This window comes from Aptenodytes forsteri, unplaced genomic scaffold (assembly GCF_000699145.1).
Source record: "Aptenodytes forsteri isolate BGI_AS27 unplaced genomic scaffold, ASM69914v1 Scaffold415, whole genome shotgun sequence".
NCBI classification, from domain to species: domain Eukaryota; kingdom Metazoa; phylum Chordata; class Aves; order Sphenisciformes; family Spheniscidae; genus Aptenodytes; species Aptenodytes forsteri.
The window spans coordinates 59468-79706 of NW_008794745.1; the positions used below are offsets into that span (position 1 = coordinate 59468).

The 20239-nt window shown below is 48.5% G+C and overlaps 1 protein-coding gene across 1 annotated transcript in view; it reads right to left on the bottom strand.

Moving 5' to 3' along the window:
• The window catches only part of RBM19 (RNA binding motif protein 19), a 73925-nt gene that overhangs the window by 47521 nt on the left and 6165 nt on the right, over positions 1–20239 (bottom strand). The window contains exons 9-20 of the mRNA XM_009274022.1: positions 19854–20054; positions 18864–18994; positions 18353–18474; positions 17490–17586; positions 16854–16964; positions 16158–16358; positions 15460–15577; positions 12344–12489; positions 10985–11045; positions 9175–9254; positions 7874–7929; positions 6334–6450 (exon numbers count right to left, since the gene is read on the bottom strand). Coding sequence (XP_009272297.1) covers positions 6334–6450; positions 7874–7929; positions 9175–9254; positions 10985–11045; positions 12344–12489; positions 15460–15577; positions 16158–16358; positions 16854–16964; positions 17490–17586; positions 18353–18474; positions 18864–18994; positions 19854–20054 — 1441 coding nt within the window. The remainder of the gene's footprint in view (positions 1–6333; positions 6451–7873; positions 7930–9174; positions 9255–10984; positions 11046–12343; positions 12490–15459; positions 15578–16157; positions 16359–16853; positions 16965–17489; positions 17587–18352; positions 18475–18863; positions 18995–19853; positions 20055–20239) is intronic.

Below are 20239 nucleotides of genomic sequence, written 5' to 3' on the forward strand. Positions count from 1 at the left end.
TACTGTAGCCCAGCGTGCCCAACGCCTGCGCATCCAGCAACTCTGCCCTGTCCCCCCTACCCCTCAAATAATATTCTCAGTATTTTATCTATGTCAGGTTAGTTTTGTTTTGATTGTAAAGGGCTAAGAGCATAATAAATTGGAAGTTTTATAGCCCTGTGAATCACAGTCATGTTTGCAATGCGCATGCCCTTACCTAGACTCTGTAGGGTGCTGGAGGGAGTTTCCAGCTGTTGAACAGTGGAGAAAGATCTGCACTTTGGCTTTTCACAGGAGGGCACAGTGCACGCTGGGGGACATCACTCCCATCACAGTAAGGAGCTAAGCAGGCCATTTGGCCAGGAGATGTCTCACCCTAGGAGAGATCTACTGATGTGGTCGGACGGCGGCCAGGAGGAGATGTCTCACCTTAGGAGAGATCTACTGATGTGGTCGGACGGCAGAAGGAACAGGCAGACCAGTGCACCCATGGTTACTGGGAATCACTGAGCATGTCCCACCATCTCCAGACCGGACCTCCAGCAGGGGCTCAGCAGCTCCTGGGGCTTCTCCCCAACATCCCACCCACCAGCTTCATCTCGCCTGGCTGCAGTTGCGCAGCCCCTGCCCTACCCCCAGCAGACCCTTACACCACGAGGAGGTGCTCACTGTGACACAGCAGCTCCCCCCACATTCATGGACCATCTCACTGCAGGGGAAAAGTATGGAGAGAAAAATTTTAAGCAGCTAAGAGGAAGCAGCAATGGATTTCAAAACATTTCTAGCACAACACCTAGGCTTTTAAAAGCAAAAGCACCACTTGCGGAGTAAACTGACCTTAGACTGTTCAGCAAGCGATGCTTGCAGCACTGTGCATCCTAGGGCTGTTTGCACGGAATATTCTAATTAATACTGCCCAGCACTTGTTTAACAAACTCACATGTTTATGAAGGGACTAATTTTTTTTCTCCTCTGCCTTTCGGTAGCAAAGATTTCCACAGCTTCAACAAGGCAGCGTTACTCTGGGAAGGAGAAATTGTCTCCAGTCATGTAGACTCCATTACTGGGAGAAAGGTGTGAACAGCAAGCATGTCTGGCAGACGGATTCATTATACCACCGTGTCCTTTATAATGGGAAATGAAAAGCCCATTCTGATAACTACACTTTATTATAATAGGTCAGAAGAAGTGAAAGGCATCATCTTATAAAATTAACTTCATAAAGACTGCCTTTAAAAAAAAAAAATCTCTGCCAGTTTATCCACCGTATCTTTCTTCAGAGATTTTTCTTGTTCTAGAAGAGACACGACTCCAAGTCTTGTCCCACTGGCTGTCTTCACTTTTACCCTCTATCAGAGGGAATAGATCCGTTTTCTCCTAATCAGTCCCAGGCACTTGTTTTGCCAGATGCAATAAATGCCATGTCTTTGTCAAGACGGAGAAAATAGTCAGCAAAGTAGTTAAAATTAAAAGAGACACCCACCCCCAAAGGTCTTCCTAAGCAGCAGCATTACTTACTTTATAGGAAAGTCAGAATATGGAGATAAATGCACCCGATAACCTGTTCTGTGCTCTGGCATACCTTTCAATTGCTTTTTCTGCTAGCTGCTTCTCCAGTCAAACTGAAGTCCAGTGTCTCAGCTGATAATAATTTTATGATTTTACAGCTTTACACAACGTGTTTGAATTCAGTTCCTGCAGGTGAAAGGCAAGGGATGGCCAGACGGACATTAAAACACCTTCCACGCTCACAGTGCTGACATCTGATCTCGCTCTGAATTTTGAGGGTTAGGGTCTACCGCAACTAATTGGCAGAGGAGGGCTGGAAGTGATGGTCGTTGCAATTTTAGGAGAATTTATAGATGCTGACCCAACGATAAGTTCTCAGATATATTTTGCAAAGAAAAGAGGAAACAATGCCAGCCCCAAAACATGCTACTTGAGATGCAACTCTAATAACTGCTTCTTTCAGTAGTATAAGCATAAGGTACGTCAAAGTCTAGGCAGACTTTCTACAGTATCTATCCCTCAGGTTGCATTTGATTGGGTAGAAATCTTTAAGAAGTCTTTTTCTAAATCTAATCGTTCCCCCTTTGGGGAAAATAAAACATACATCTCCTTGAAATGTTATATGCCAACTGCAAAACAGCCTTATTTTTAATATTCATGAAAGTTGGTGCAGAGAGGGGGAAGGAGGATGGAAGAGGATGCTATGAAACAAATAGTTCATTGAAACTTCCAATGAAGGCTGTATGGATCTAATGTGATAGATTTTAAAGGAGTCTAATTTTCAGAAATTGCCAGAGCTCCAATCTGTGAAAATGTGGCCTTTCACAGAACTCCAATTCAGCTTGCCACATCTAGAGTTCCTTTTGAAAAAAAAATCTTGCCATAAAAGCCCCCCAATTTGGTGGCAAAAATTAGCAGCCTTCATGGGATATCAATCCCTTTGCCTCTCCTCCCCTAACTATGGCTCTTTGGAAAGAACTAAGGACGATTTGTCTTTTGTTATTTTTCCAGGTAGTAAAGATAAGAGTAGAATCTAATAAAGAACAAAAATGGGGGAAAAAAAACACGCATGCCCACAAAAGCTAAATCTTCACACCTAGCCCAAAAACAGCCCCTATAACTGAAAAGCATTTCTCCCTCTGAAGAAAATAACACCTATCGGGTCTCAAAAAAACACCCAACAAAAAAACCCAACAATCCCCTGACCATGCAAGAGAGGCTAACACCTCCAGCAGAAGATGGCAAGACACGCTCTGAACCAGCGCCGCACACCCCAAAGCCATCGGGTCCGGTGTGGAAGGTGGGCAGCACCTAAGGCAAATGGCACCCTGCAACAAGACATTTATTTTGCAGGTGGAGGACTTTAGCTGATAACCAGAGCATTCATGACTCCCGTTCAGAGAAAATTAAGCACCACCTTTCTCCAGCCCAAGAATTAGAACTCGATATCCCCAAACTCCAAAATTAAAAGAAACACATTTGCTTTGAATCTCCTGCAAACTATGAGCTTGGGGAAAAATCCATTTGAATTTTACACCCACTCACAGACCTTTCCCAAGGGACTGGCTGGCCTCCTTCCTCCCAGGGATCCACCTCGCCGCCGGGGACGGGCAGGAGGAAACTCCTGGGGAACGCGGCTCCCCAAACCTGCTGGTTGGTGCTCACGATGCGGAGGACACGTGCGGTCGTGCGATGGGAAGCAGGCGTGTCACCAACCGCTTCCAAACCACAGCGAGGTCCAGCCCAGAGGACGGCGCAGAGCCTTTCCCCGTAGTTTGCAGAGATCGCTCGAAGCAGCTGGGGAAGGGCAACAGCAAGGGAGGGCGCACGCAAGACAGCCACGGTCTACCTTCGACTGCTGTAAGAACATGAACGATGGTGCAGGGCAAGTCTAAGCGTTTAAGCGATGGATCCATAAACAACGATATTAAAAAGATCCATTAAAATGATATTGTAAAGACAACCAGGGCAGAATTTCCTGAACTGCCAGTGCTGAGCAGCACAGGTACAACAGCTTTCAAAATTCGCTATTCAAAACACCCAACTCCCTTGTTTTGCTGTTCCAGTGCCATTAACACGTACTGTGGGTCCATTTAAAAAGGAAGACACAGCTCCTTGAGCTGAGACACGTTTCCAAAACATGGAAATACTTGTCTGGGGAAATATATAGATATATTTGGAAATATATATTTGCATAATATATGTATTTGGGGTAATATATACACACACTTTTTTTTTTTATATATATATATATATAGTGTGTATGTATATTTATTTATTAATTTTTCTCCTGCCCAGGCAATTGAGAAAAGAAGAAAGCAAGCACAGAAGGAAGCAGGTTGGGAGACTGCAGGGCTGGACAGTGGCTTTTGAGCATGTGAAACAACAGAGGAGATGCTCGCCCTGCAAAGCCTCCCACCTCCGTGGGCCCGGGGCTGCTGCCCTGCATGGCGATGCCCGGCAGCGTGGCCCGGTGGTCCCCAGGCTGGCGGGCCCCCGTGCCGTGGTCCGCCCCAGGCTGGCGGTCCCCGGTGCCGTGGTCCCCAGCCAGCCTTTCCTGGGCAGGCTAAAGAGTGCCCCTGCAGCCCTGTCGTCCATGCTGCCTCCGCTGCCAAGCAATTGTTCGCGATTTCAAATAAATAAATAACGAAATACAAATAAGACAGGTTCCTAAATGCAGAAAGAGCTAAAAGCTCCAGAGCAAAGCCATCTGATTTAAAACCACAAAAAAGCAATCTAGGAGGATGAAGTGTTTAGTAGCGCTCCGTCATGCCCGATTTTAGCCACTCTGAAGGGAAGAAGGGATGGCAGGGGCGGAGGGAGGATTGTGGGTCCCCCCCCAAGCTGCTGGCTTTTGTTTTGAGGATAAAAAAACCACATCTCTGAATATCCTAGGTAAATGAAACGGATGTTCATGCATCGCTCAGAGAATGCTGTCAACAGCGCGCGCGGCTAGAAGCTGCACGTTCCTTGCAATATTAATCAGACTGCTCCTCCGCCCCCCCTCTCCACAGCACTAAGGTGCTAGACAAGACAGGAGGAAAAAACATACCAAAACCTCCCCACAGTCTCTGCTGGGCTTGTCTATCCTCATGATAGCCTCCAGCTATCAAGGAGCCTCCCAGCTCCTTGAATTTAACCCAGGGCCCTAGAAGGCAAATAGATCCCCCTGGTTTTGTTTACTCCAGCTTTACAAAGGTCATGTCTGCAGCCACACAGTGTTGGGGTTCACATTAGCAGTGCCCCACGTGCTAAGAAAACTCAGCGCGGTAACTTGGAAGTCCAGGTTTTATGCCCTGTTTCAGTAGGGCCTCCGAGGGCAGCGTTGACATAGAAGCACCCAAGCTGCACAGCACAAGCAAGAAAAACCTTTCGCTCTTCTATAGGGATCTTTACGTTGTGCCTACCATCACCCTTCCAGCAACGTCTGTCCAAGAGCCAAGTCACGGTCTGCGTCCAGTTAAATCCCTAGAGCCCACCCCAAAACAGTGTTACAACATAGAGTTTTCCTCACCACCTTACACCTTGCAAGGAAACAGCTTACCAGCCACGCGGGAACCACTGTCCTTACCTGTGGTCAAGCCAGAAGAACATCACACGCTAATAAAGTAAGCGGAATTCACTGTACGTAGGGAAATGCATAATTTCCCCGGCAATGAACAGATCACCGCCCTGCAGCTCCTCGCAAGGCGGTTTTCACTGCATGGTCTGGGGAGGTTTCAAAGGGTTAAGCGATTCCTCAACTCGGTCCCCTTGGAAAGAAATGCCCCAGCCCTGACCAGATGACAGCGCCTGTCTTTTGCTTAGACAGACCCACACAGAAAAGCCACCTCCTAACACAGTACTTCACCGTGCCCTGCAGATGTGAGCTATCACCCTTATTTCGCAGATGAGAAAAACTGATGGGCAGAGCTGGACACCGATTCCCCCAAATTCCTTCTGCAAAGCAGCAGCGGAGCAGGGACCATGGCCTGGGTCAACGAGCAAAAGATTCTCGTCCTGGGAGCAGAAAAGATGCTGCATTTTACAGTTTCACCTCTTTTCCAGGATGCATTACAAGGCTTAACGAGTCACTGCACAAAAGCCTGAGGATGCAAATAAAACAGAGATCAGCCGGCACACAGAAGAATGCAGGGCTGGGATCCTAAAATCCCTATTCAACGCTCAGCACTATCCCAGGCAGGTCTCACGGCTGACAAGGTTATTTTTTGCCAGAGAGGGTATTACAAGCAGCACAGTCCCACATCCTTACAGACACAGGGCTGCCAACCACAGGGCAACACCCCACCGACTATGCGAGGCAGACACAGTGAAACACTCGTGGAAAGGAAAGCAAGGTGTAAAGTGCTCCCTCCACGACGGGAAGGAGCTACACCATCACGTGGGCAAGACAGACGGAGGAGGGAGCCAGCCCCAGCTAAAACCTTTCACACCAGCTGTCTGCAGCGGCTCCCAGTGCTCAGGCGTGCTGAGCATCAGGAAAGCTGCTGCACGCCTTTAAGGCACGAGGAAAAAAATATCCAATGCTATGTCATTTACTCGACAGGTGGGGAGATCTCCAAGCCCCGCGGACATCTGCTGCACGGTGATGGGCCGCCGGGTCTGACAGCTCACAGTGGCTCCAGCCAAAACGCTGGCTTATGGGATCTCTGTCTCACCAGCAGAATTTCTATACTGGTATAACCTGCCAAGCCATTTGTATTTACACTCAGTAAAAGGCTTGCTTACTTCCACAAAAAAAACAAAACTCGTAATATTTACAATCCGACAGCAAGATCCCGTACGAAAATCATACCGGCTCCAACCCGGAGCACTCCGCAGACCCAACAGAAAGTGCTTTCCTACCTGAAGAGTTCCCTGATTTCCCTGACGGTGGCCTGGAACGGGATGTTTCGGACCAAGATCTTGGAAGTCGTCTGCTTCTTGACGGTTTGTTTCTTTCGGGACGATTTCACAGTGGGCCTGTGAAGTCAACAGAAAGTTGAAAGAAAAATCAGCCAGCTAGCTCACATCGACATCCTCGCTGGCATCTTACTGGCGACAATGGAAATGTCACACAGTACGCCGAGAAGGAATGAATTTAAGTGATTTAAATCCTGCATCTGAAAATCAAAGTTTCCAGCTTGCTGACTGCAACCTCAGTTGAGGTTAGGCAGCAGGCCTGGACTCACATTTGCCACTAACTTTTCTTTTGACATCAAATCTTGTCCATTCAAATTGTCAGGAGAACGTACTGTTTGATATATTAAAAAAATAGCTTAATGTAAACTAATTTTGATTCTTTTTCTTACTGGCTTAGAAAACAGCAAATGAAATTTTTTAATAGATTATTAATTACTTTAACTTCAGAACTGTATTGCATTTGGACAAGATAAGCATTTACCTAATACAAAACACAGCAGCTTATTTCACAAAGCAAAGCATTCCGCGTCGTAGGCTGCATACCTGCTGAAGGGATTTTAAAAATCAAAATGGATGAAAACGGTTTATTAAAGAATCGAATTACAAAGTGCAGACAGGGAGCTGTCAGACTGCTTCTGGTCCCCAGGGACCAGGTTTTCAAACAAATTTTGACATTTCAGCGATCCCTCCTCCAGTAGGGCTTCCAAAGTGTCTAAAGGACAGTTTTTAGGTGCCAACATTCACCTTCAAACATCTGGATTAATTTTCAACTTTGCACTTAGAAGATTCCGTACTGAATAAAAACTAGGAAGGAAACCCTAAAAAGCAGGACTCTAACTCCAAGTAAATTCATCCAGAAGTAACCGTCTCCTCTGCACCTGACAGCCCAAACAGAAGAAGTTAAATCCAAACTTTTTTTTCAAGCAAGAAAAAAAAACCCACTGTGTTTGTCTTGATTTGATCAGAATTGGCAGCAGAACATTATTCTTAAGCCGCTGTTCTCCCTGATGAACTAGGCTAAAAGATTTCATTACCCAGAGAATATTTGTCTTCCAGAACTCTTTAAACCCGCTGGAACTTGGGCTATCAGTGGATTTTGCAATGTTGACCAAACTGTCACCAAAGCGGAGGTTTTAGAGGAGTCTCTTCCTTGAGTGTGGAAGAAAACTCAAGTGCCTGGTTCTCACTTTGGGCTCATTTTTGGGGTCCCACTACTGCACGCTGCTTCGGGATTTTAACTGGAAATACGTCATTTAGTGAGCAAACACCTTCGCATCAGCTATTCATCGTTTCTTTTTTCTTTTCACTAAGACTGACTAAAGTGACCGAGTAAAGCACAACAAAGGCTGATGTGTTCAACAGTCAGAGCACTACCCATCACATCCCTCATGATGCAGAGATGCTAGCTAAGAAATTAAGAACCTACCAAGCATTACTGCAGCTTAAATGTAACCATGTTACAGAGGTGAGACATAAGCTTTACCTGACAGCTCTCTCCGAGATTTTCACTTCCAGCTTATGGCCATCTACAGAGCAGCCCTAGAAGTTAAAACAAAGAAACAACAACAATTAAAAAAAAAAAATAAAAATCAAAGTCACAACAGCTTCCAGGATACAAGCACAGCATTTCACATCTTGCTCTTTCCCATATATTCTTCCCCTTTTCCCTGCCAAAGTTTTTCTCTGTTGAACGTCACTCATGCAAGGCAAGGCTTCTGATATGAGGTTGGAGACAGCTTGACTGACTGAAGCAGCAGCCAACATCCCCGATCTAGCTGTCCATCAACCTCAGCTCTGCCACTAAACTGGCAAAGATGAGTCACATCACTGCCCTGGGCTGCAGTTTCCTCTCCCTCTAGACTGCAAACTCTTCAAGGCAGTGACCGTCTTATTATTTGTTCTGGAATGAGCCAAGGATGTCTCATTGGCCATCAGTAGCCAATACCGCAAGGAAGTCTTCTATCTCTTGCTTCCTGCGCCTCAAAGAATTTCCTGCAGTTCAGCACCGAAAACAAGCAGCCTCTTGCCTTATCAGCCCTGACAGGGGACACGTCGCGCAAAGGCACTACACCAGGATCCTGGAGCCCTGCTCCCCGCTCCCTCCACAAAATACCCATTTTCCTGCTTGCTTTCTTTCCCCGGCTTCTGCCTTTCAAAAGGATGGAGAACACATATCTATCCCAAGACTACCTAGGCTGTGGAATGTGAAATGACCACCCGTTGAAGGTGGGACTCATAGATTGTGGTCACTGAACATGCACAGATTACACAGAGTAATTCCTTCACATCTGCCTAGAAAGGGATCACTCACTGTTCTAGAAGCAGAGGGAATGATTTATTCCTTCGAAGTGCAGCCAAACCCTGTGGCATGTGTCATGGGGAAGGCAGGAGGCTAGAAGACCCTGAAGCAACAGCAGATTCACAGAGGGTAGAGCTGAACTCTGCAGCACTAAGCAATATTTATTCTCACTGCGAGTAGGGGCCTGGGTCTCCGACACCGCTGCAAAGGGAACCTTGCAGAATAAACTCATTAAATTTCAATCATTGCACATTTTCTGCCACCTCCGTATTGGATCAGCGCTAGGAAACACTCTTCTGCATGAGGTCTTGTCCCTTTACACACCCTCTTTCCTCACAAACCTATCCCATTTTAGAGGCTTCTCCATCTGCACAGCGTAACTCACAGCACTGACATCCTCAGCTACATTTTGAACCTCACAGTTCATCCAAGCCTTCACCCACCGTCTCTGGAAAGAAATCTGGACCGACAGTGCTTAAGCTTACCTGGAGCCGGCGCAGGGCTTTCTGGGCGCTCTCTGGCTTCTTGTACTCCACAAATCCAAAGCCCATTGAAAGCAAAGTGCCTGTCAGAAGAGAAAGGGGACTCATTAAACTAGCAGGAAACAGTGACGATATTAAGCAGAAGATTTAAAAACAAATCAGAAGCAAGCACTAATTGCCAAAACCGGGGGGACAAAAACTAATACCCCAGGCAAAGGGCCAGCCTGCCCATGCCCTGACTCAGACTCTCCTCATGAGCACCCCTTACTGACTTGTTTTGAGCAAGACGCTGCTCTAGAACAGCTTGTTTTGGTGCTGATGTCGAAGAGAGAACCAATGTTGCACGCAAAACATTTTTTGCTTTCCATAATGTCAGTGCAACCTCCTTAAATAAAACACTAAGTCTTACAAAACAACCACCGGTCATAGTCAGGGTAAGCGATCCCATTATGGATACACAGACATTTGTTTCTACACAGGACTATTTCCTCATGAGTGAAATGAGACCTTCGTTTGGAAAATGTGCCAACTACCCAGAAATGGGTATGACTTTTGTTGCAGGATGGCAATATGCAGGTTGCAGTTTGGTCCCCAGAGGAGACACTTCTAACCTGCAACCCCTTCAGAAATTCATTTTGGCCAACACTTGACAAGCAGTCAGCTACTGACCACTGCTGGGAGCCGAGCATTTCAGACCTGTTCCAGTTTGGACTGCCATGTGCTGTATTCCCCGTCATCACTAAGTGCAAGCCCTGCGTTTCATTTGAGAGACAAAGTGCCTTGGGGGTCTGCAAGGCACAAAAGGAGCAATCACTTCCCTAAACCTGGGCAGGCAGCTGCCGGTTCCATGCCAAAGGAGGAGACATCTATTACACTTCCCCGCACAGCAAAGGTTTGCGGCACCCACGGTCACGCCACGCTTCTGAGGAACACACTTTCACATTTTGAGAGCCATAAATAAGGCTGGGTGAGGAAAGGAACAAATCCACAAGCAAAACCATAACGCCCAGTTTCCACCTTCAAAACCTCAATGGTAGCAGGCTAGAGAGATCACCCCACAGTGACAGAAGGGGATCGCTTTGGTAGGTGGTATGAGATCAGCCTAGGCTCAAATGTTGTTCGGTCATGAGACACCTGCAGCCAGACACATGAGCAGTACTGAAGAGTTTGCTTTATTTCTTTTTCTTTCAGTGAATCCGAGTTTTCAAGCATCCCATGCAAGAGGAGGCCTGTTAAGGCAAAATCCCATAAAGCTGTGCAACTCCCTAGCCTAAAATCCGGAAGGATGACACAGCCCATCTAGCCAGCGCTTGCCTTAAGCAAACTCTTCTCTGTCCAGAAAGCGAGTGCAGTCAACGCAACAGGCATAACCACTCGTCACCGCAGCCTGCTGGGTTCAAATCTGGCAGGCAGAAGGCAAACGAAGCCCACTCAGCACAGTATTCAGCCAGGCATCCTTGAAGATCCCAGATAAAGCATGTCGTGCGCAGGTTTAATCATCGCAGGGCACCAGTTCCTTTTAACTTGCATCCCGCCCTCTTCTGTGATCCTGAAGGAGTTGGTTTCTCTATCCTGATCTCAAGAGAAGGCCACGTCTCCACAAATCCCACAATTAAGCTTAACCTTATAGACTGAACCCCAGGGTATTTTTGGTTGCTGCTTTCAGCCATTTCAACAGGCACACTTCTAGAAATATTAAGGATTTTGCCAAGGAGAACACAAATGCTCAGCCAGATGAATGCTAAAGCAATGCCACACCTGAGCCCTCAGAAACCAGCCGAGGGAAGGAATTGAACAGCAAAATCTAGAGTACCTGCTTTGTCTTTCTTCTTGGATATTGTGCAGCTCTTCACAGCTCCCACTTTGGAGAACGTCTGCAAGGAATTTGGACACGTGACTCAGTTCCCTTTGTCACAGGCTTACAACTCAATCCGAGTGACAATGTGGCCCTCTTCCAGAGCCAGGAGCAGACACTCGCAGGCCCACCTCCCCCCAGCGCACACCTGACAAGCAGTCAGTGCAGCTGCGTCTTATAAAATTATTTCTGTACACATATACACCCCCCCACACACAGACTTTTAAAGAAATCAATATACAAGTTCCCAGAAATCCTCCACCACTCCTCAGAAACTGCACAGAGGTCTGGGATGGCTCTGGAGGAACACTACGGATTACAAGACGCCCTCACACCCAGGTGGGGACCTTAGTGGCGGGTGACTCCTGTGATGCCCCTTGAATACGGCTCCTTCCAAAGCCATGCGGGAGGGGCTGCGAGGTAACAGGGGCTGCTCTACAGTGACAAGCCATCTATTCAACTCCTTCATAAACCTGCAGCCAGAAGGCAGAAAAAGAAGAGGGGACAAGTCCCAATCCTCCTCCGAACATTGACATTTGTCCCCAGACCCAGAAGGACCAGGGTATCTACTAGTACCCCAGTCCCAAGGTGGAGGAGCACGGGTCCAGGATGGACTGACATTGCGCCAACATTCTTGGGCCATGAGATGTGGCTTTTCACATGGCTACAAGAAGTGGCAGAGATGGGAACTCCCAGCTGCTTTTCCCTATTTTGCTATTAATATCCCACATGGCTTTAGAAATGCTACGATCTCTCCCAAGTGTTTTGCTGAGGTAAAGCACAGACAGCTCAATGTTGGTAAAAGCTTAGATGAAAAGCACATCTCGTTGAAATCATCACTTATTTCTTTATTGCCTTAACACCCAAAGCAGTATCACAGCTGCACAAGTGCTTGTCCCAAGGAGAAGCATTACAGAAAGCGTGGGAAACGAGGAGTCTTAAAAGATTTCCTACTGCCTCCACCTGTCCTGGGGTGGAATTAAACCCCATCAAAACTGTTTCAGATACGTTTGTCTTAATTGACACCTGAAACGCAAAAGTAGAGGTTCCCAGTCCCAGTACAGTCCAGTGCTCCCTCATCTCCCGTTAGGGCATACTGGCTGCAATTTAGCTCCTTTAAACAGAGGTGGAGAATAGCTTGCCCCTTGCCTTCTGCAGTGGAGCAGAGCCCTTTCTTCCAGCCCATGCTGGGAGTGAGGGTTTTACTCCATCAGGCAACTCAGTTTGGCCCTCAACCACACACTCAACCCCCTCCTGCTCCACCTGAGTGGACCATGCTAAGCAAAACCCAGTCCCCCCTCCTTGCTCACGGCTCACCTCTTTCAGTGTGTCTTCTGTGGTGGCAAAGTTCAGGTTTTTGATGAACAAGGTACACCCGGGAATGCTTTCTTCCTCCTCCTCCTCCTCTTCTTCCTGTGCTGCTGTTTCCTCTGAGCCCTTTATAGCTGTGTCAGTGTCATCACCTGAAACAAGAAGAATAAGCCCAACTTTGTAAGATGTAACAAAGCTAAATTTTGGAGGAGCTTGCCCATACCCCAGCTAATAGTTACTACTCCAGCAGGACCAGGCCACTTCTCTGTTGGCTCTTTGTGGGGGGGACACAGACTGAAGCAAGCTCAACACGCAGTATAGGAACACGTCCCCATGAAAATGAAAATATTGCCTATTCTTTGAGTGTAGAAACTCCACAAACCTGCTTCCCCAGCACTCGGACACCCTCACATCAAACCTAGCCAGACACCTGCTGAACTAAGCAAGGGGCCCCAAACTTGCTTGAGCATCCTTCTGCGCTGCTCTGCCTCCTCCTCCTTCCTGTGCTGCTGTTTCCTCTGAGCCCTTTATAGCTGTGTCAGTGTCATCACCTGAAACAAGAAGAATAAGCCCAACTTTGTAAGATGTAACAAAGCTAAATTTTGGAGGAGCTTGCCCATACCCCAGCTAATAGTTACTACTCCAGCAGGACCAGGCCACTTCTCTGTTGGCTCTTTGTGGGGGGGACACAGACTGAAGCAAGCTCAACACGCAGTATAGGAACACGTCCCCATGAAAATGAAAATATTGCCTATTCTTTGAGTGTAGAAACTCCACAAACCTGCTTCCCCAGCACTCGGACACCCTCACATCAAACCTAGCCAGACACCTGCTGAACTAAGCAAGGGGCCCCAAACTTGCTTGAGCATCCTTCTGCGCTGCTCTGAACCCTCATCTCTTGTCAATACGTATCCGCAGGATGCGAAATAACGTCCCCATCAGCATGTGAAGGAATATGGTCTGTTAAGCCCAAACACATACTGAAGGGCAATGAAGAACTGCACCCAGCACAGAGGCTGTGGTCTTAGAGGGCTTCACTATAGCATTAACACTTCCAGAGCCATGGATTTATACTCCGTGACCCGCAAACCTCGCTCAGGTCAACAGCGACGCATGTTATTTTGTACAAATCTTGCTTTGGGATTCTGCAAAGACAAATCTGTAAAAAGAAAACCAAGTAATCAAGCCGCAATTCAGCAGTCAGCGCAACAGCTTCCTCTGGGGCACCCAAGCCCCGCGATGGGGCTGTGAGCGCCTGTCCACAGCTGGGAAGTTAACAGAAACCTGGATACCGTACAGCTGATCAACGGGCAAGTCTGCTGGTATTTGTGGTTGGTCTTAGCAAGGAGGGAGGCTTTGGCAACTGCATTTTGACTCTCTCCATCCATCCATTTCCCTCTCTTCCCAACTCCTAAAATGGCTTAATAATTTCTACTGTACTTAACGCGATGAAGAGGCCTCAAAACTCCTGAGCACGTGCGACAGGGGAGAGGAGAGACCTGTTAGAGCCTGCACCGAAGTGGAGGCTGCAGTGGGACTAGGCCCTTATTAGCCATCAGAGAATACACATGAGCACACACACTCTCTCTCTCATCTCCACTGACTTACCAACTCCTTTCCTCGCTAGACCACTTATCTTTTAGAGCAGCTTCAACCCCTACAGCACAGCCGATGCTGTGCTCGGAAGGGGCAAACTATGCATCTCCCTTTGAAATTAACACCCCCCTCGGCGATTTTCCTAGGCTTATTTCTCCCTCATTTCGTACGAGGAGAACCTGCACTGGGCCAGGGGTGCGCAGAGACCCCCCAGCTCCATCCCAAGAGCTGTCTTTTGCTACGTGGCTCCATCTGGCTGCCCTCCCTGCCCCCAGCACCACGCAGCCCAAGCCTTTATGGTCCGGTGGTCCATATCAATTGGTGGTCCAATACCAGCCAGCAGGATATTTGCCAACAAGGCACAGAAAAAAACCACTGCCTTTGAAGGCAGCTTGTCTGAGGAAAGAGGAAGGAAGAGATTCAGCGAGACAGGGGCGGGATGAAGAGGTGCCTCTGTCTGTGGCTGGCACAATACGACACGGCCACGTGCTGCCGCCTGGGGCCCTTTTGTGAGCGAGGTGTTCACTGCGCATCCCCTCCCTTCCCTCTCCCAGATCCACAAGCTGGCAGCAAAGACCATTATCAGCCCCGAGCAGCCTTCCAGGAGCTCCTGTGCTTAAAGCTCTTTATCTGCAGGTGAGGGTCTCGGTTACTGGGAGATAAAGCGCCCCCCCCACCTCCCCCTGGCTCCAGCCTTCCCCTGTGACCCAGGCGCAGAACGGCAGCCCAGGAAGAGGCTTTTCATCAGCTTTTCTCCCCCCTCCCAAACCCTCAGAGTCCTGAAATAGCTTCTAGCAAAACAAACCTACATAAAACCACGCTTCTCCAGCCTCCTCTTTTTCTTTTTTAAAAGGATCTTGAAATGTTTTAAATACACAGGCAAGATTTTATTTTTACAGCCCCTGGGACGGGGAGAAGGAGGGTATACGCAGGGAGGGAAGATCGTGTCCTTGCAAGTGGGAGCAGTGGGAAATCACCCAGACAAAGCATACAGTGGGGCTTGACACAAGAGCAGAGAAATATGTGCGGGGACCCACAGCCTGTCACCAGCAAGTCAGCCTCTCCATCCACTGCTGGCCAGTACTCCTGTTGTTGCAGCTTACTTGCAGGGACAGGGACAGTGTCCTTGCACAGTGCACAACCGCACACACGCTCAGGGGGTCAGGTCCACCTTACAGAGAACAGCTACCGCTCTCCCGACGGCTGCTGCCAAGACAAGACTGGACCAAAAATCTTCCCAGAGCTCACGTTAGCCCAGCCCAAACTGGACCTGTGCGCCACGAGCCACACTTCACTGCCCACGCCTCATCCAGGAGGCGAGGAGGGCAGGGACAGGAACGAGCACAATGTTTGTGTGGTACGATCAACTCCTACACCACAGAGCAGGTGATCCTAAGGACCATGCAGAGGACTTTGTGAAGCTGGTTCCATCCCCAAAGGGTCAGGAATATCAGCATTGCCACTTCAGACATAAAGGAGTGGAGAAACAACCAGAGATACCTCTGTCCCAAAGTCAAAGCTCTTACCAGGTACTGGCCTTGCTTCGCCCTCCTTTTCTGGAGCCTCGGGGGTTTTTTTCTGAGGGGCTGGGCTGAAGAAGACACCCATTGGAGCCCATTCCAGATACAACGGCACAGAATGAAACTGTAAAGAGAACACAGGACACATGAAGAGCAGAGGGTAAGGCCTGAAGAAAAAGCTCTGCTCTCAGCTTTATTTTCCCCTCAAACGTTCTGTTACGGGAAACAGCAGTGGAAAAGCTGAGCAACATTTTTGGCTGGCTCAACTCTCTTTCACCAAAGGAGAGAGGTCCAGGCCTCACACAGGACCACGGTCTACCATGTGACAACCAGAGGTCGAGGAGCAAGGCCACAGCTAGGCAAAGGGCCTCCAAGGGGGGCTCCAGGCTTCAGCACCACACTCCTGTATTGCGAGAGGTAAAAGAAACCCTCTCCAGGCCACCGAGGCTTTTCTAGATGTGTCACAGCCCCCTCCTCCAGCTTTCTGCAGGTTGAGAGCCCTACTCAGCCACTGCTGCACAAGGATGCACCGGGCATCTCCCTAAATCCAAGAGAGAGAGAGTAACAGCAGTGGCTCTGGGATAACTCACTTCCCTCAAAAGCCCTCTGCCCCTCACATTTGTAGCAAGCACTCCTTTCTGCAGCTTCACAACTAGCCAAGATCCGCACGCTCCAGGCAGCTGCCTGCCCCTCGCCATGCTCACCTTGGAGTAGGCCAGCTTGGTGAACGCCTGCTTGGCCTCAGTTGGCTCCAGGAACTCCACAATAGCCGTGATGCCTCCTTCTGGCAGCAGCACCCGGCCCAGGCTGCCGTGTTTGCCGAAGACGTCCTCCAGCTCCACTGCGCTCGTGCCGGCAGGGAGGTTCTTTACCAGGATCACTGTTTTGCTCCGCTCACCAGCAGCCTGCCACGTTCGGCGGGAGAAGAAAGGGGAGACTGATTTAAAAAAGCAAACCCCAGTATCTTACTAACTGAAGATTTCAGATCCAACGTGCCATGCTCTCTCACTCCATGTCACCCCTCCAGGATCCAAGAGGGCCAACAGCCATTTAGAAAACACTTCCTATAAGATGCACACCCCGGCACAACCTCCCTGTTCCACAAATGCTCATGTATGGAGGTTTCAGCTCCAGATCCACCCTGGTATAGACACAGGACTCCTTCTCTGCCCACAGCAAGCTGACCATCATGCTATAAGCCGTCATACTATGTATCTCAACCATCTCGAGGGCAGTTGCATTTTCAAATGGGCAGAACATTTCCTAACCCATGCAAGGGTTCAATCCTGCAAGATGCTGAGGATTTAACTACTAATTTCAAAGAGAGCTGAGGACGCTAGGACTAGGCCATCATATAGAAGGGGTAGGTCCACATTGCTGCCTTCAGCTGGGCATCTCACCTGACTGAAGGAATCCAGGCTGACTCCATTTTCAATGAGGAACCGGCGAATTTCCTGGACCAGCTCGGTTTCTCCCAGAGCGACCCTCACTGCCACGCTGTCTTTACTCTCCTGCAGGCAAGAACATCAGTTGACAATGTGACAAAGCCCAAAAGAGGGAAGCAAAGAGCCTGATCCAGGAAGATGCTGGGCACCTGTTGTTCCTGCTGCTCTCATAAGCGGCTGCAAAGGGAATTTGACAAAGAGCTTGAAGGTAAAATGCTCCAGCTCCTCTGAAGCTGCTAGGAGTTTTGCTGTCGGAGTCAGAACGCTTCCCAAGGCAAAATGACATTTCCAGGAAGGATCTGAGCTTTAGGGTGCAAATTCCCAACAACTAGTTATGTAGAAGTGCAAAATGCAGCCACAGAAAAGCAGAGTGGCTGGGGGAGCTGGGAGCATGACTTTGTCTTCCAGTGACAAAGGGATTGTTAGGCTCAGATCCCACAGAGAGGCTACAGCACCACTGATCTCTCAGCCTGTGTGGTGTTTGTGGATACACAGAAGCTTGTGTTGCACAAAAAGACCAGGCAGGCCCTGGGCACGAAGAAACAGATAGGAAAATGATCTCCATCCCAGCTGATCAATAACCCAACTCACATGATCCAGCACTTGGCTTTTGGAAGCATTGTACTTCTGAGCAATGGCATCAGCCACGGCGTTTGTCCCCACAAACAACGTGTTCCAGTTGTGAGAGCTGGAAAGAGAAAGAAGAGCCAGGTCACACAGTCCCTTCTTCCACCGGTGTCTCTCTATCCAATGGTCCTGGGAAAAAACAGCTTTGAATGCCACCATTAGCAGCCAGGATGAAAAGCTAGATGGAAAGAAGGGTAGAAGGTCCTTAGAGATGGGTCAGGATAAGGGAGGCCTGACTGGAGAGGCAACAGAAAGGCAGCAGTGCAGGCAGCTTTGCCCTTCTTCCCTAAAGGTCACTGGCCACAGCTCTGCAGTTACAACTGGAAGTTCAGATGTTGGCTCAGAGGAAGACATGGGGTTTTTAACTCGTTTCCTAAAAGCACAAAGCCCGTGCGAGTAAGGTCACATTCCTTTCCCTTCAAGTTTGAAAGTATTGGCCACTTTCAAACTAATTTGTCACACAGAAAGGTAAGAGTTTTATAAATACAGGTGGCCCAGTAAAGGAGAAAGACCCAACTGATCTGAAACCACTACCCTAAAGAACTACAGCATCAGACCAACTTTTATTAGATGTCAGAGGAATAAACTCATACACAAAGTCATTGAAAAGCATGTTTCTCCCAATTTCTGCTGCTCATTGAGCTACCGGAGCTACCAGGACAGAGGAATCAAGTAGGTAAGAGAGAAAGGAAACAGAAAGCTGCACAGCAAATGCTTTATTGACTTGGGTAATTTACACAGCCCCTGCAAAGACCCCACAGGCATTCCTGCCGCTTGGGAATTTGGCAGGTTGTGTTGTCTTGCTCTGCTACAAGATACCTCTGTACCTGGCACTGTTGGCTTTGTCCTTGGCCTCTTTCTGCTTTTTGTAGGAGGAAGACTCTTCTGCATCTACATCTTCGATCTTTTCCTTTTTGATTGTGGACGGTAAAACATGCATCATTCTACCCTAGAAAAAAAGGAAGAAGAGGTCCAGCAGCTCTGAAATAACCCACAGAAGTTCATGAACTAAACAGAGCGGAGGAAATTTTCTAGCACCTTTCCTAGTCAAGAAGCCTAGGTGGAAGGAGGGAACCTTCATTCCCAAAGGAGACACTACTGCAAGTCAGAGTAGCCACACAACGTGGGAGACAGACTCAGATCTCCTTCTCTGCCTCTAGCTCAGATTTTGGTTCAAACCGGGCTACTCCACCAAAAGCGACTGTGTTCCCATACAGCAAGACAGAAGAGACCCAACTTTTTGAGCAAAGCACAGAAGCAAACGCTCGGCCGCGTTACTAACAAACATTCCCATCAGCTGCAGTCCAACAGGACGGGAAAACCAATCAGTCACCGTACCTGGAACACTTGGCCATCCATTTCCGCGTAGGCCTTCACCGCATGCTCGGGAATCATATAGGTGATGAAAGCAAATCCTTTGGGTTTCTTGGTCAGTCTGTCTATAGGGAAATGGATCTCCGAGAGGGGTCCTGCAAAAGGCAAGGCCTTACCGTGACACACGTCCTCGCACAGCCATCACATGCTCTGAACTGGCACCTCCCGGCCAAAGCCGGGGAGGAGGGGAGCCAGGGAGGGCAGAGCAGCTCTGGCTATTGCAGAGGGTGTGCGGCGAGCCACCAGCCCGGGTGAGGAGCTGCTGGCTGCAGACTGACAAGGCGGGCCCAGCAAAAGCACCCCAAGTCTGGTTGTGCGCCGTGTGGCAGCTCACAGGGCTTTGACACGCGACACAAAGCAGGCAAGCTCTGAGCAGCTGCATTTACCTTCAGTCAGGAATAAAGATTTCCACAACCTAACCCTCCCTCCCCCCCCCAAGACACTCTAATGCCAAGACAACCTTAAATTTGTTCAACTTTGAGCTAGAAAAGGGAAGCTTCAGGCTTCCACCTGACATACCAAACACGAACATGAATTTGGGGTGTATCTCAGAGATTCACCTCTTACCTACAGTACCTAGAAATCTCCTGCGTGACCGGTATTTCATGCAGCAGGTGCTTTTGGTTATCTTCTCCTCATCATCATCCCACTAGGACTCAGAGCCTACGCTGACTGGCAAGAGCTTTTACCGTTGCATCAGAGATGCAATGAGAGGGATGAGAGCAGATGCACACTGCAGCACACACTTCGAGTGAAGGAGCACGGAGCCAGCACCAGTTTCAAAGCCAAGCAGCCACACGTTACCGCACCAGGCAATAAAGACGATGAGAGCTGGTCCATATTTGAGAGGTGTGCGACACAGAGCTTTGTCAATTCACACCCAGCAAGAAAACCTCTGTGTGCACGAAGGAAAGACGTAGCCCTGCAAGTCCCAGTCCCACAGCAAATACTTACCATACTTGGAAAAGATCTTCTCCAAGTCCTCCTCAGTGCTAGTAAAGGGAAGGTTCCTGACAAAGAGTCTCCCCGATTCAGACAAGTCCTCTTCTTCCTCATCGTCCCTCTTCCTCCTTTGCCATGGCTGGTTATCAGGTTTTGCTGTAACAGTTTCTTTTGGGGTATTCCCACATCGGAATACCTCAATGCGTCGTCCACCTAATCCACAAGCACAGGCAGAAGCACATCAGTTGCTTCCCAAGGCCATGGGCAATCAATATCAATGCGCAAAGAGCCTGGGCTTACAGCAGTGACACAAGCAATTACAATTCCACAAGCTTTGAGCGGAACTCTGCCCGATTTTTAAAAAAAAAAAAAAAAAAAAAAAAAAAAAAAAAAAAAAA